The sequence below is a fragment of the Somniosus microcephalus genome, chromosome 9, assembly GCF_052327205.1.
Source record: "Somniosus microcephalus isolate GS21.2 chromosome 9, FLI_Smic_1.0, whole genome shotgun sequence".
In the NCBI taxonomy this organism is placed as follows: Eukaryota; Metazoa; Chordata; class Chondrichthyes; order Squaliformes; family Somniosidae; genus Somniosus; species Somniosus microcephalus.
The window spans coordinates 71,244,664-71,257,737 of NC_140995.1; the positions used below are offsets into that span (position 1 = coordinate 71,244,664).

The 13,074-nt window shown below is 41.9% G+C and overlaps 1 protein-coding gene across 1 annotated transcript in view; it reads left to right on the forward strand.

The window, feature by feature from the left end:
• fam89a (family with sequence similarity 89 member A) overlaps positions 1 to 12,691 on the forward strand; it is a 38,917-nt gene extending 26,226 nt beyond the window's left edge. Inside the window, exon 2 of the mRNA XM_085996756.1 lies at positions 9,789 to 12,691. Coding sequence (XP_085852882.1) covers positions 9,789 to 10,073 — 285 coding nt within the window. The 3' untranslated portion in view covers positions 10,074 to 12,691. The remainder of the gene's footprint in view (positions 1 to 9,788) is intronic.
• Positions 12,692 to 13,074: the final 383 nt, after the last annotated feature.

Below are 13,074 nucleotides of genomic sequence, written 5' to 3' on the forward strand. Positions count from 1 at the left end.
CACGGTCACACACTGGGACACAATATCAGGGTGCACTGTCACACACTGGGACACTATCGGGGTGCACTGTCGGACACTATCGGGGTGCACTGTCACTGGGACACAATATCAGGGTGCACTGTCACACACTGGGACACTATCGGTGTGCACGGTCACACACTGGGACACAATATCAGGGTGCACTGTCACACACTGGGACACAATATCAGGGTGCACGGTCACACACTGGGACACAATATCAGGGGGCACTGGGACACAATATCAGGGTGCACGGTCACACACTGGGACACAATATCAGGGGGCACTGTCACACACTGGGACACAATATCAGGGGGCACTGTCACACACTGGGACACAATATCAGGGTGCACGGTCACACTGGGACACTATCAGGGTGCACGGTCACACACTGGGACACAATATCAGGGGGCACGGTCACACACTGGGACAGAATATCAGGGTGCACTGTCACACACTGGGACACAGTATCAGGGGGCACGGTCACACACTGGGACACAATATCAGGGTGCAATGTCACACACTGGGAAGGGGTACTGGTAACTGGGTGCTCATTCAAGTAACCCTAATAGGCACTAAGTCCTTGGTGTATGGGGGCAGGGCTCCTACCAACACCCACCCCACCTTCTGTTAGAAACTGAAAACAACTATTTCTCAAGCTGTGTTAGTTGTGTATTTGAGTTTAGGTGCTGGAAATATACCAATACCTAAGGGCATACAAACAGACAAAGTTTAGACAGGAAAAGATCAGGTCCATTTAGCCTGTCCCATACAGTTGTGATGCCTTAACCATTACCTCCAGGCGCCAGTCATGTAATTTTACGGTGACATCCTGGTGAATCTCCTCTGCACCCTCTCCAATGTAATTACATCCTTCCTATAGTGTGGCGACCAGAACTGCACACAGTACTCCAGCTGTGGCCTAACTAGCGTTTTGTACAGCTCCATCATAACCTCCCTGCTCTTGCCTTCATCAGCCGAGGCATAGAATATAAGTATCCCATATGCCTTTTTAACCACCTTATCTACCTGTCCTGCTGCCTTCAGGGATCTATGTACATGTACACCAAGGTCCCTCTGATCCTCTGTCCTTCCTAGGGTCCTACCATTCATTATGTATTCCCTTGCCTTGTTAGTCCTCCCAAACCACTTTTCAGGGTTAAGTTCCATTTGCCACTGTTCTGCCCATCTAACCAACCTGTCTATCGTCCTGTAGCCTGAGGCTTCCCTCCTCGCTATTTACCACTCTACCAATTTTCGTGTCATCTGCAAACTTCCTGATCATACCTCCTACATTCATATCTAAATCATTAATGTACACTACAAACAGCAAAGGACCCAGCACAGATCCCTGTAGTACACCACTGGACACAGGCTTCCAGTCACAAAAACAACCTTCGACTATTACCCTCTGCCTCCTGCCACTAAGCCAATTTTGGATCCCATGTGCCAAATTGCCCTGGGTCCCATGGGCTCTTACCTTCTTGACCAGCCTCCCATGTGGGACTTTGTCAAAAGCCTTACTGATGTCCATGTAGACTACATCAACTGCACTACCCTCATCCACATACCTAGTCACTCACCCCCTCTCAAAATTCAATCAGATTGGTTAGACATGATCTCCCCATGACAAAGCCATGCTGACTATCCTTGATTAATCCTTGCCTCTCCAAGTGGAGACTAATTCTGTCCCTCAGAATTTTTTCCAACAATTTCCCTACCACTGATGTTAGGCTCACTGGCCTGTAATTCCCTGGTTTATCCTCAGATCCTCTTAAAATAAAGGCCAACATACCATTTGCTTTCCTAATTGCTTGCTGTACCTGCATGTTAACTTTCAGTGATTTGTGTACAAGGACACCCAGGTCCCTCTGAACACCAACATTTCCCAATCTCTCACCATTTTAAAAAATACTCTGCTTTTCTATTTTTCCTACCAAAGTGGATAACTTCACATTTCTCCACATTATATTCCATCTGCCATGTTCTTGCCCACTCACTTAGCTTGTCTATATCCCCTTGAAGCCTCCTTGTATCCTCCTCACAACTTACATTCCCACCCAGCTTTGTATCATCAGCAAATTTGGATATATTACATTTGGTCTCCTCCTCCAAATCATTGATGTAGATTGTGAATAGCTGAGGCCCAAGCACTGATCCTTGCAGTACCCCACTAGTTACAGCCTGCCAACCCGAAAATGACCCGTTTATTCTTACTCTCTGTTTTCTGTCTGATAACCAATCCTCAATCCATGCTAGTATATTACCCCCAATCCCATGAGCCCTAATTTTGTTTAATAACCTCTTGTGTGGCACCTTATCGAATGCCTTCTGAAAATCCAAATGCACCACATGCACTGGTTCCCCCTTATCTATTCTGCTAGTTACAACCTCAAACAACTCTTAACAGATTTGCCAAACACGATTTCCCTTTCATAAATCCGTGTTGACTCTGCCCAATCCTATTATTATTTTCTAAGTGCCCTGTTACCACAACCTTAATAATAGATTCTAGCATTCCCCCTACTACTGATGTCAGGCTAACTGGTCTGTAGTTCCCCGTTTTCTCTCTCCCTCCTTTCTTAAATAATAGGTTACATTTGCCGCCTTCCAATCCGCGGGAACCTTTCTAGAATCTACGGAATCTATAGAATTCATAGATGGGATTTCTTTCAGGTTAAATTTCAACCAGTGCTGACCCTTTGGGAAAGTGTAAAAGTGCCCTGTTGGCATTGACCAATGCCAAGATGTCTGCACCAGCAGATGCAGACTAGGGTTCCTTGTTTCCACTGCCCCCTCTCTTTTCCCCCCCCCCCCCCCCCCCCCAAGAGAGATTGCCCTTCTCCACTTCATTCCCACTGCATCAGTGACACAGAAACAAGGATGGAGCACTGGTCCCTGCTGCCTTTCGATCTCTTCACCAGTTGCATTTCTCCTACGCAGCACAAAGTTGTCTCCCTTAGGCTCCGAGCCAAAGTGTGACCTAATGAATAGCACACCCTAGGCAAACAATAGACCTGTTTGCCCAGAGAGAAGGATTTTACCTGTGGCAGCTACATTGCTGCCACATTTATGTGTAGGATTTCCACTTCACGTCCATCTCCCGTCAGAGAATGTATTAAGTATAAAATTCTTGTCTACAAATCCCTCCATGGCTTCGTCGCACCTTTTCTCTGCAATCTTCTCCAGCTTTGTATCCCCTCCTGAATGTTCCATTCCTCTGATATCGGCCTTCTGTACCACCGACTCCACCTTTTGTTGCCGTCCTACTCTCTGGAGCTCCCTCTCTAAACCTCTCCACCTTTTTAAAAACCTTCTCAAAGATCCCCCCCTCTTTGACCAAGCTTTTGGACTTTGCTTTCCCATCCTGGTTTGCCATTTGTTTCCTTACACCTATTTGTGAAGTGCCAGAGGATCTTTCTTTGCTTAAAGCCACCATTATAAATGCAAGTTTTTGAGAACAATTCGTATCATTCATGCCAGACACTCGTATTACAGTACTTTGAATTATCAAACCGGTTTGATGAAGCCTTTTACAATAACAGCAAATACAGCCAATTTTCCACGTCGGCTTGACGAACCAGTTCTTTTGACTGCTTATTCTCTACAGACTTTTCATGCAATAGATATTAGGCTCTTGCTAGCTTAGTAGCACCCGAACCCTGACTGAATGTGGTCTTACTCAGAATTAGGTTGGTGCTCATAACATAAGAAATAGGAGCAGGAGTAGGCCATTTGGCCCCTCAAGCCTGCTCCGCCATTCAATAAGATTATGGCTGATCTGATCTTGGCCTCAACTCCATTTTCCCGCCCACTCCCCATAACCCTTGACTTCCCTGTAGCTCAAATATCTATCTATCTCCGCCTTGACAGCTCTCTGGGGTAGAGTGTTCCAAAGATTCACGACCCTCTGAGAGAAGAAATTCCTTCTCATCTCCATTTTAAATGGGCGACCCCTTATTCTGATACTGTGCCCCCTAGTTCTAGACTCCCCCACAAGGGGAAACATCCTCCCTGCATCTACCCTGTCAAGCCCCTTCAGAATCTTCTGTTTCAATAAGATCACACCTCATTCTTCTAAACTCCAATGAGTATAGGCCCAGTCTGCTCAACCTTTCTTCATAAGACAGCCCCTTCATCTCAGGAATCAACCTAGTGAGCCTTCTTTGAACTGCCTCCGATGCAAGTATATCCCACCTTAAATAAGGAGACCAAAACTGCACGCAGTACTCCAGGTGTGGTCTCACCAGCGCCCTATACAGTTGTAGCAAGACTTCCCTACATGTGTACTCTATCCCCCTTGCAATAAGTGCCAACATTCCATTTGCCTTCCTAATTACTTGCTGTACCTGCATGCTAACTTTTTGTGTTTCATATACGAGGACCCCCAGATCCCTCTACTGCAGCATTTTGTAGTCTCTCTCCATTTAAAAAATAATTTGCTTTTTTATTCTTCCTACCAAAGTGGATAACCTCACATTTTCCCACATTATACTCCATCTGCCAAAATTTTGCCCACTCACTTAACCTGTCTATATCCCTTTGCAGACTCTTTGTGTCCTCCTCACAACTTGCTTTCCTACCTATCTTTGTATCATCAGCAAATTTGGCTACAGTACACTCGGTCCCTTCATCCAAGTCATTAATATAGATTGTAAATAGTTGAGGCCCCAGCACTGATCCCTATGGCACCCCACTAGTTACAGTTTGCCAATCTGAAAATGACCCATTTATCCCAACTCTCTTTTCTGTTAGTTAGCTAATCCTCTATCCATGCTAATATTATCCCAACCCTGTGAGCTCTTGTCTTGTGCAGTAACCTTTTATGTGGCACCTTATCGAATGCTTTCTGGAAATCCAAATATACTACATCTACTGGTTCCCCTTTATCCATCCTGCTCATTACATCCTCAAAGAACTCTAGTAAATTTGTCAAACATGATTTCCCTTTCATACAATCAAGCAGAGTCAACATGGTTTTATTATGATTTTCTAAATGTCCTGCTATTATTTCCTTAATAATGGATTGCAGAATTTTCCCAATGACAGATGTTAGGCTAACTGGCCTATAGTTTCCTGCTTTCTGTCTCCCTCCTTTCTTGAATAGGGGAGTTACATTTCCGGTTTTCCAATCCACTGGGACCTTTCCAGAATCTAGAGAATTTTGGTAGATTACAACCAATGCATCCGCTATCTCTGCAGCCACTTCTTTTAAGACCCTAGGATGCAGGCCATCAGGTCCAGGGGACTTGTCAGCCTTTAGTCCCATTAGTTTGCCTAGTACTTTTTCTCTAGTGATAGTGATTGTTTTAAGTTCCTCCCTCCCTACAGCCCCTTGATTATCAATTATTATTGGGATGCTTTTAGTGTCTTCTACTGTGAAGACCGGTACAAAATATTTGTTCAAAGTCTCTGCCATTTCCCTGTTTCCCTTTATTAATTCCCCAGTCTCATCCTCTAAGGGACCAACGTTTACTTTAGCTACTCTCTTCCTTTTTATATACCTGTAGAAGCTCTTTATATTTTTTGCTAGTTTACTCTCATAATCTAGCTTCTCCCTCTTTATTTTTTTAGTCACCCTTTGCTGGTTTCTAAAAATTTCCCAATCCTCTGACCTACCACATTGTATGCCTTTCCTTTCAATTTGCTACCATCCTTAACTTCCTTAGTTAGCCACGGATGGTTCATCCTTCTTGTAGAGTCTTTCTTTCTGATTGGAATAAACCTGCTGAGAGTTATGAAATATCTCCTTAAATGTCTGCCACTGCTTATCTACTGTCTTACCCTTTAATCTATTTTCCCAGTCCACTTTAGCCAATTCTGTCTTCAGACCTTTGTAATTGCCTTTACTTAAGTTTAGGACACTAGTTTCAGACCCAAGTTTCTCACCCTCAAACTGAATGTGAAATTCTTTCATGCTATGATCACTACTCCCTAGAGGATCCTTTACTATGAGATCATGAATTAATCCTGTCTCATTACACATTACTAGATCTAAAATAGCCTGCTCCTTGGTTGGTTCTAAGAAACTATCCTGAATACATTATATGAACTCATCCTCAAGACTACCCTTGCCAATTTGATTTGTCCAATCTATATGAAGATTAAAATCACCCATGATTATTGCAGTACCTTTCTTACAAGCCCCCATTATTTCTTGATTTATACTCTGTCCTACAGTGTAGCTACTGTTAGGGGGGGTCTATAGACTACTCCCACCAGTGACTTATTTCCCTTACTATTTCTTATCTCCACCCAAACTGATTCTACATCATGATCTTCTGAGCCAATATAATTTCTCACCACTACACTGATCTCATCCTTTATTAACAGAGCTACCCACCTCCTCTTCCTTTCTGCCTATCCTTCCGAAATGTCTCATACCCCTGAATATTCAGTTCCCAGCCTTGGTCACCTTGCAACCACGTCTCTGTAATGGCTATCAGATCATTCCCATTTATTTCTATTGGTGCTGTCAACTCATCTATCTTGTTGCGAATGCTGCGTGCATTGAGATAAAGAGCCTGTCTCTGGAATTCAGATCTTGCATCTGTTTTGCTTGGTCAAAATTGTAACTAAGTGGTGCACTTCTTGATGTGCAGTCTTTGCCATTGAGAAGTCAGTCTGCGAGACTAGGGCAATTACTAATACAACATATGCCCAGCTCCATGACGATCTCCCCCTCTTCTCTCCTCTCCCTAAAACATTGGGGAGAGGAGAGAAGGTATCTGGATAGCTAGACTTGTGATCCACTGTGGTCAAAATGTAGTTTCCCGCGACTGACTCCTAACAAATATTAAGCCTATGATAACTATGCTACCAGTTGGAAAGGTTTGTTAATAATGGGTATGGATTGCAATGGCACTTTGTGGCCCATAAGAATGTTGCAATAATCTGTTTGTGGAATACAAATCAAAACCAATGACTGCCTTCATAACTATACCATTCTGCTAGTTCTGCCTATCAATTACCGATGCCCCTTGTTTATCTTATGTGGCCGATTAGGGCCTCAACTAGCTTAGTGCAATTCAAACGATTCCAGGCTTTGCTAATTTTCTCCTGAAAAATGTTCTGTTACTACTACTTCAACCTGGTTTGGGTCTACATCTTTGTTTCACTTCAAATAACTATCCAAGCTTCCTCTCGCTCAATGTCACCATAATTTAAATAATTCCCCAGCAAATCCTCAAACGTTAGCAGTATTAAAAACCTCTTTTTTACCTTTCACTCCCATCTGAGTGATATTTTATGCATACCTTGGGCAGAAGTGTTCAGCTGACCCTGAAAATCTATAAATGTAGGCCGTAATGCATGTTGGGTACTGGTTGCTCGACACCAGGCACAGTTGTACAGGCCAGGGTGCATCTATTTTGTGTAAGCCTTTGATGGGCTGTCTGTTTCCGAGATTGGACGCAAGAAGGGTGCGATATAAAAAGATAAACAAGCACTTTTTAGAAGCGTAGGGTGTTCATTATTTTTGTATTACGCAAAGACAAGGTGTATTCATTGAAATTAAATGAGTCCAATCATCACTGTTATTCTTTATGTTCACTTGCTGTGAAATAAAGCAGCTCAACATTGATTCTGGGCTCATTTTACCAAGTGTATTCTCAGTCAGCTTTAGAAACAATTGGAAAAGCAAGTAGGGGCGTGTGTGAAATAAATAAATATCCAAATCAGATCACCAGGGGGTATTAATGTTACGTCCCCAGGTTAGCCCACCCTAAACATGAGCGGTCCAACTGTCTTATGGGAGTGACTAGCACCACTATACCTGAGAGAATATCTCAGGTTAAGTTTGTAACCATCTTCCCTTATTGAACAGAGGTGTTACCTTGGCTACCCTCCAGTCCTCTGACAGTTTGCACTTCTAAGGACGATTGATAAATTGTGATCAGAGCCTCTATCTCCTCTTCGACTGAATTCCCTCACCAGCCCAGGGTGCATGTCTTCCGAGCCTGACGACTTATCCACCTTGAGTTCTACTAACTTATTTTTAGAACCACTTTACATTCTACAGTTGCCTGTACCAATTGTTCCATATCCTCTTCTAGCAGACCTTTGTTCTAACTTGCACCATCATTTGTAAAATCTGCTGCTAAGAATTTATTTAATATTCCACCATACCTTCATCCTCCGCAACTAGTTTTTCCTCTTCATCCTTGAATGGTTATAGAAGCCTTTACTATTTCCTTTCATGTTCTCTACTAGCTTTTTAGGTATTCCCTTTTAGTCCTTCTAATCTCTCTCTTCACCGCCCCACTATATTCTCTATATTACTCATAATTTTCTTAATATTGCTGGTCCTAGTTTTATCATATGTTCCCTTTTTAAGTTTTAATTTTAAACTCTCTTTATCATCAGAACTCTAATGCATCCTGTTTATACCCATAGGTCTAAATCTTTTGTGCTCTAGCCATCTCACATTTAAAGATCCCCCAATGCTGATCCGTTGTCTTGCTTGTTAACTTTTCTGCTCGGTTAATTTGGGCCAGATCCAACTACAATTTTTGGATAGTATGGGAATCGAGGGATATGGGGATAGTGCAGGAAAGTGGAGTTGAGGTAGAAGATCAGCCATGACCTTATTGAATGGCGGAGCAGGCTTGAGGGGCCAAATGGCCTACTCCTCTTATTTCTTATGTTCTAAGTTGCATTGAAATAGTGCCTTTAGCTTTGAAAAATGCCCCAGGTTACTTCACAGGCCATGAAGAAAATTGATGCTGAGCAAAGGAGGAGACATTAGGAGGGGTAACCAAAAGCTTGGTCATGGACTTGGGTTTTAAGGAGGAAGTTGAGATAGAGGCATTTTACGAGGGAATTCTAGAGTCGGCCCTGGCCAGCAGAAGGCCCATGGGGGAAAAGGTGGGGGGATGCACAGGAGTCTGAAATCAGGATCACAGAGTTCTGGGTTGGGGTTATTGTAGGGCTGAAAGAAGTTGGAGGTGAGGAAAGGCAAGGTGATGACGATCTCTTACCTTATTGAACTTTGCCCGTTTCCAGTCCATCACATTTATCTTTGACTCTTCAACATCCATTTCTGTTTTTGCCTAACTATGTTGTGGTTGCTATTTCTCAATTGGGCCTCGCGTGCACCAACCAGCAGGCTGGTATGCATGCTTTAACTGGATGACCATGGGATAAAACACTCCTGACTGCAGGAAAACATGCAAGCTGAAAAATGGAAGTGGGATCTTTTGCACTGATGTGGCAGATTCCCAGGCTGGAAACAGGAAATTCTCCCTGTCCGGTTATGCTCACTCTGATGTGGGCAAGGGGGGGGCATGTTTGGAATGGATGAAGGCGCCAATCCCAAACAAGGATCTGCGGAAACTAGTGGGGAAGCCCGGGACCCAGTATAATTCTTGGCCCTTCCTTTACACTCCTTCCAGACTTGGGGCAGGAGTGTATTGGAAGGGCCATGGATTTTCGGCCCCCGTATCTTTAGAAAAGCGATGATTCTCTCATTCAGGTTGGTAGTGCTGTTGACCAACCATCTGGATTCACCCTAACTATGTCACAGTGTAGTTTTCCGACACTGGGTGCACCTCTCAAACTTTATTTTCCTTCACCTTAAATTGGAACTATGCCTCGATAGACATCAATTCTTTGTGGCAAAATCGCACACGTCATGCGTGCATTTATTGTAAACTTGAATTCTCCTTTGGCGTGTGTGAAATTTTAGTGGTTGTGATGCATTAATGGATGCAAGTGCAAGTGGTTGTGTCCCTGGTTTAAAGGTTCTGCCTTTTTTCCCCCCAAAAAAACAGGTTGGTCTGCGCCAGTTGGATATGTCGTTGCTGTGTCAGCTGTGGTCTCTCTATGAATCCATTCAGGAATATAAAGGAACGTGCCAGGACTTGTCAGCTGCAGCTAATTCGGATTGCGCCTACGGATTGGAAAATGGATACTTCGACGAAGAGGAGGAATATTTCCAGGAACAAAGTGTTGTGGAAAATGGGAAGGCTGACAACTTGGAGACAAATCTTGCAGTGCCTAAAACACTCAATTCCCGAGACCAGTGGATGCAGGATTCCTTTCATATCACCATATAGCAGATGTTCTGCAGCTTTGACCTTCACACTGTTTCTGACATTGTACTGTTGTAGATTTTGAAACCGATTAGAGTGAGGGTCAATATTGTGTTTGTGGAGAAAGTTGGGGGTGGGTGGAAAGACAAAGTAAAGTTTTAGTAACCAGATTTCATTAAGCTAAATGCTTATAAGCTGTGTCATTTCTAGCTTTAAACATCATACATTGAATAATCCTTTGACAAGCTTGGTACTTAAAAATGCCTTCACTTTTTTTTTTGAAAAGGGTAAGATTCCTTTGAGCCAGGCACCACTTTTTTTGCAGACTCCCCAGCAGGTATTTACATTTCTATATTACTGGGTCACACCCACTGTTTCTAGATGCTGAAACGAGTGTTTTGTTGGGCCATCACTACCTGGTATACCTGAGTAATTGAAGTGACAGAATGGCAGACTTGGTCTTCAAGCTGGTGAGCAAATGAGAATTCTGTAAGTGTAATCAATGTAAAAAAAACACTGTGACTACCACATTAAGGGCTGAGGACTTTTTGTTAGTAATTTTTATAAAATTGGCTTCAGTAAACAATGTAACCAACTTTTTTTGTCCTATTTACATTTCCAATTGTGAGATGATTAAAATCGCAGTGAAGGATAAAACTGATATCCTAATATTCGTGTTATACCAGAGTGCAAGACCAACCCCTGTGTGTAGGTGCTTTGTGCTGACTATAAAATACGGTGAGAGTTTGATGCATGTCAGACTGTCCTTGCCAAAGAGCTGTGCAGCAGTACTGGATTAGGATAAGCTGGAAAATGATGACATTGTAAATATATAATTGGAGTGTATTTATCTAGACAAATGACTTTAAGTAAAAGCATCTTTGACGAGTGTTAAATTGAGAATTTCATATTCCATGATATCGATAGCTCTGGTCTGCCTTGCTCCACATTAATCCAGAGAAGTTGCTTTTACCTTATGCTTGATCTAATCTTCCAAAATGCGCTTGAAAAATGCAAATCGTAGTGTGCAGGATGAAAATGGTCTGGAAAATATACATCTCCTGTAGAAATGTCCCTGGGAATTGTTAAATATGTTTGGAAAATTATGATCAGTACCACTCATTACCACAGAAATCTAATCTATTTGAAAACATTATCCCAGCTACCAGCAAAATTATTCAAAGATGGTTGGATTGGCCCTGAGGTAATTGTAAGATGAATATAGGAGGAGTATGATTTGAATTTATTAACGTAACAGCAATATTTTACTGCAGAATAAATTGCACCAACGTTGAGCCTCTTTAGTGTGTTAAATGGGAGAGAACCAAATCCTATCACCTAAATGTAGCACTCTACTTGAATTGTTGGCAGGAACTGACCTCCCCAGTCATATGTAGCATTCATTATAAATTTTATTTATTTATTTTTTATAAACCTCTACTGCTGAGGTACTGTTTTTTTAAAATAAAATGATCCTGCAGTTAAAACCCAGCAGAAGTATGAGGTTCATTGGGGAGATCGATAGCTTTTATAATGTCTGAATTAAATTGCTTTTATTACACATGGAAGATAAACATGCAGCTAGCACTATTTCAAAATGGAGTGCAATTTCTTAAATGTATAGAACTCTAATGAGAATGCAATTGCTTTAATTCTTCCATAGTTTGCAGATCTCGTTTTGTAATTGCTGATTTTGTATCTGAGGTTTGCAGCTGTATTTTTTTGAATATTATATTTCTAATTTCTAAAGTTTGGTGCAGAATTCTAATTGAACACTTGTATTATTAAAAAAAAGTGACCAGAACATTTTTTAAGAGGATAAAAAATACAGTTTAAGATCTTTTGCACGGGCCTTTTTCTGGTTTTGGACCTACATTTCACGCTCTGTGGTTGTCATGTATCAGGTGTTCAGACTGGGTATCAGTGCACCAGCCCAGGGGGAGTTACTGGGATTTTGGAGCATTGCAAAGAAGTTTAACATCATTTGATCGTAGAACTGACCGTTAGAATGTGTTAAAAGGCTATTACAATTGTGCACTGCGTCTTGGTCTAACCTCCTGCCCAATCAACTGGTTGATTTAGTTAGTTCATGGTGTAATTTAAAACTTTAGCAAACAAATATAATTTATTTTATAGTGTAATCAAAAGACTGCAAAATCAACAAGTCTTCCAATTTGCTATACTGAAAATTGTATCCAGAGAAAGCAGAATTTCTTTTTGTAGCAGCTGGGGCGTTTATTATAAAACGTGTGCTTTTTGTCCTTTGGCACCTATATATTCCAAATGTTGGCTTTTAAAACATTAGCTCCCGTTGCTGCAGTTACAGGTTGCATGTGAGACACTGAACTGCGTGCAGTGCAAGGTGCTCCAGTTTGTAATGGCTCCAAAATACCGGAGAAGGAGGAACTTTGCATCATTACACCTGTTAGCGAAGAAACAAATAGTACTTTTAGATGCCCAGCTTGAAGGTTGTATGCACAAACTTTTAAATGCATTTCATTTATTATTTTTTAAAATTTTGGTGTGAATTTATTTTTAAAAAATCCTTATTTTCTAGTGTGCAGTGACCAAATGCCAGCAACAATGTTGAAAAATGCATGTTTTTTCCAAAAGGATAATAAAACTAAATAACTGCTAACGGATCATTTGGTCTTGTCTGCAATATTTTTTCGGGTGTAGGAGTTGTGTGTCTGCGGTTCATCTAGAAAACCCATTAAAGAATCATTGCAGTTTGCTGGTTTTAACAATCAAACTTGCCTCATAATCTATCTCCATGCAATACGTTGTGCAGAAATATTATGGGTTGTTACAATATTAATTGAGAAAATACACTTTATTTCAAAAGAACTTTTATTGGGTTCTCAAGATGTATGGGTTTCAACCATGTGTTTGTTGTGGATGGGACCGTACCCCACCATGGCAGAGAATGGGGGTGCTATGCAACCTGCAGGTAGCAGCGAGTCGTTCTAGCCTGCTTGTGTGGGGAGTCCCTTTTTCTCCAATGGGCAGGCCGAGCAAGCACTCG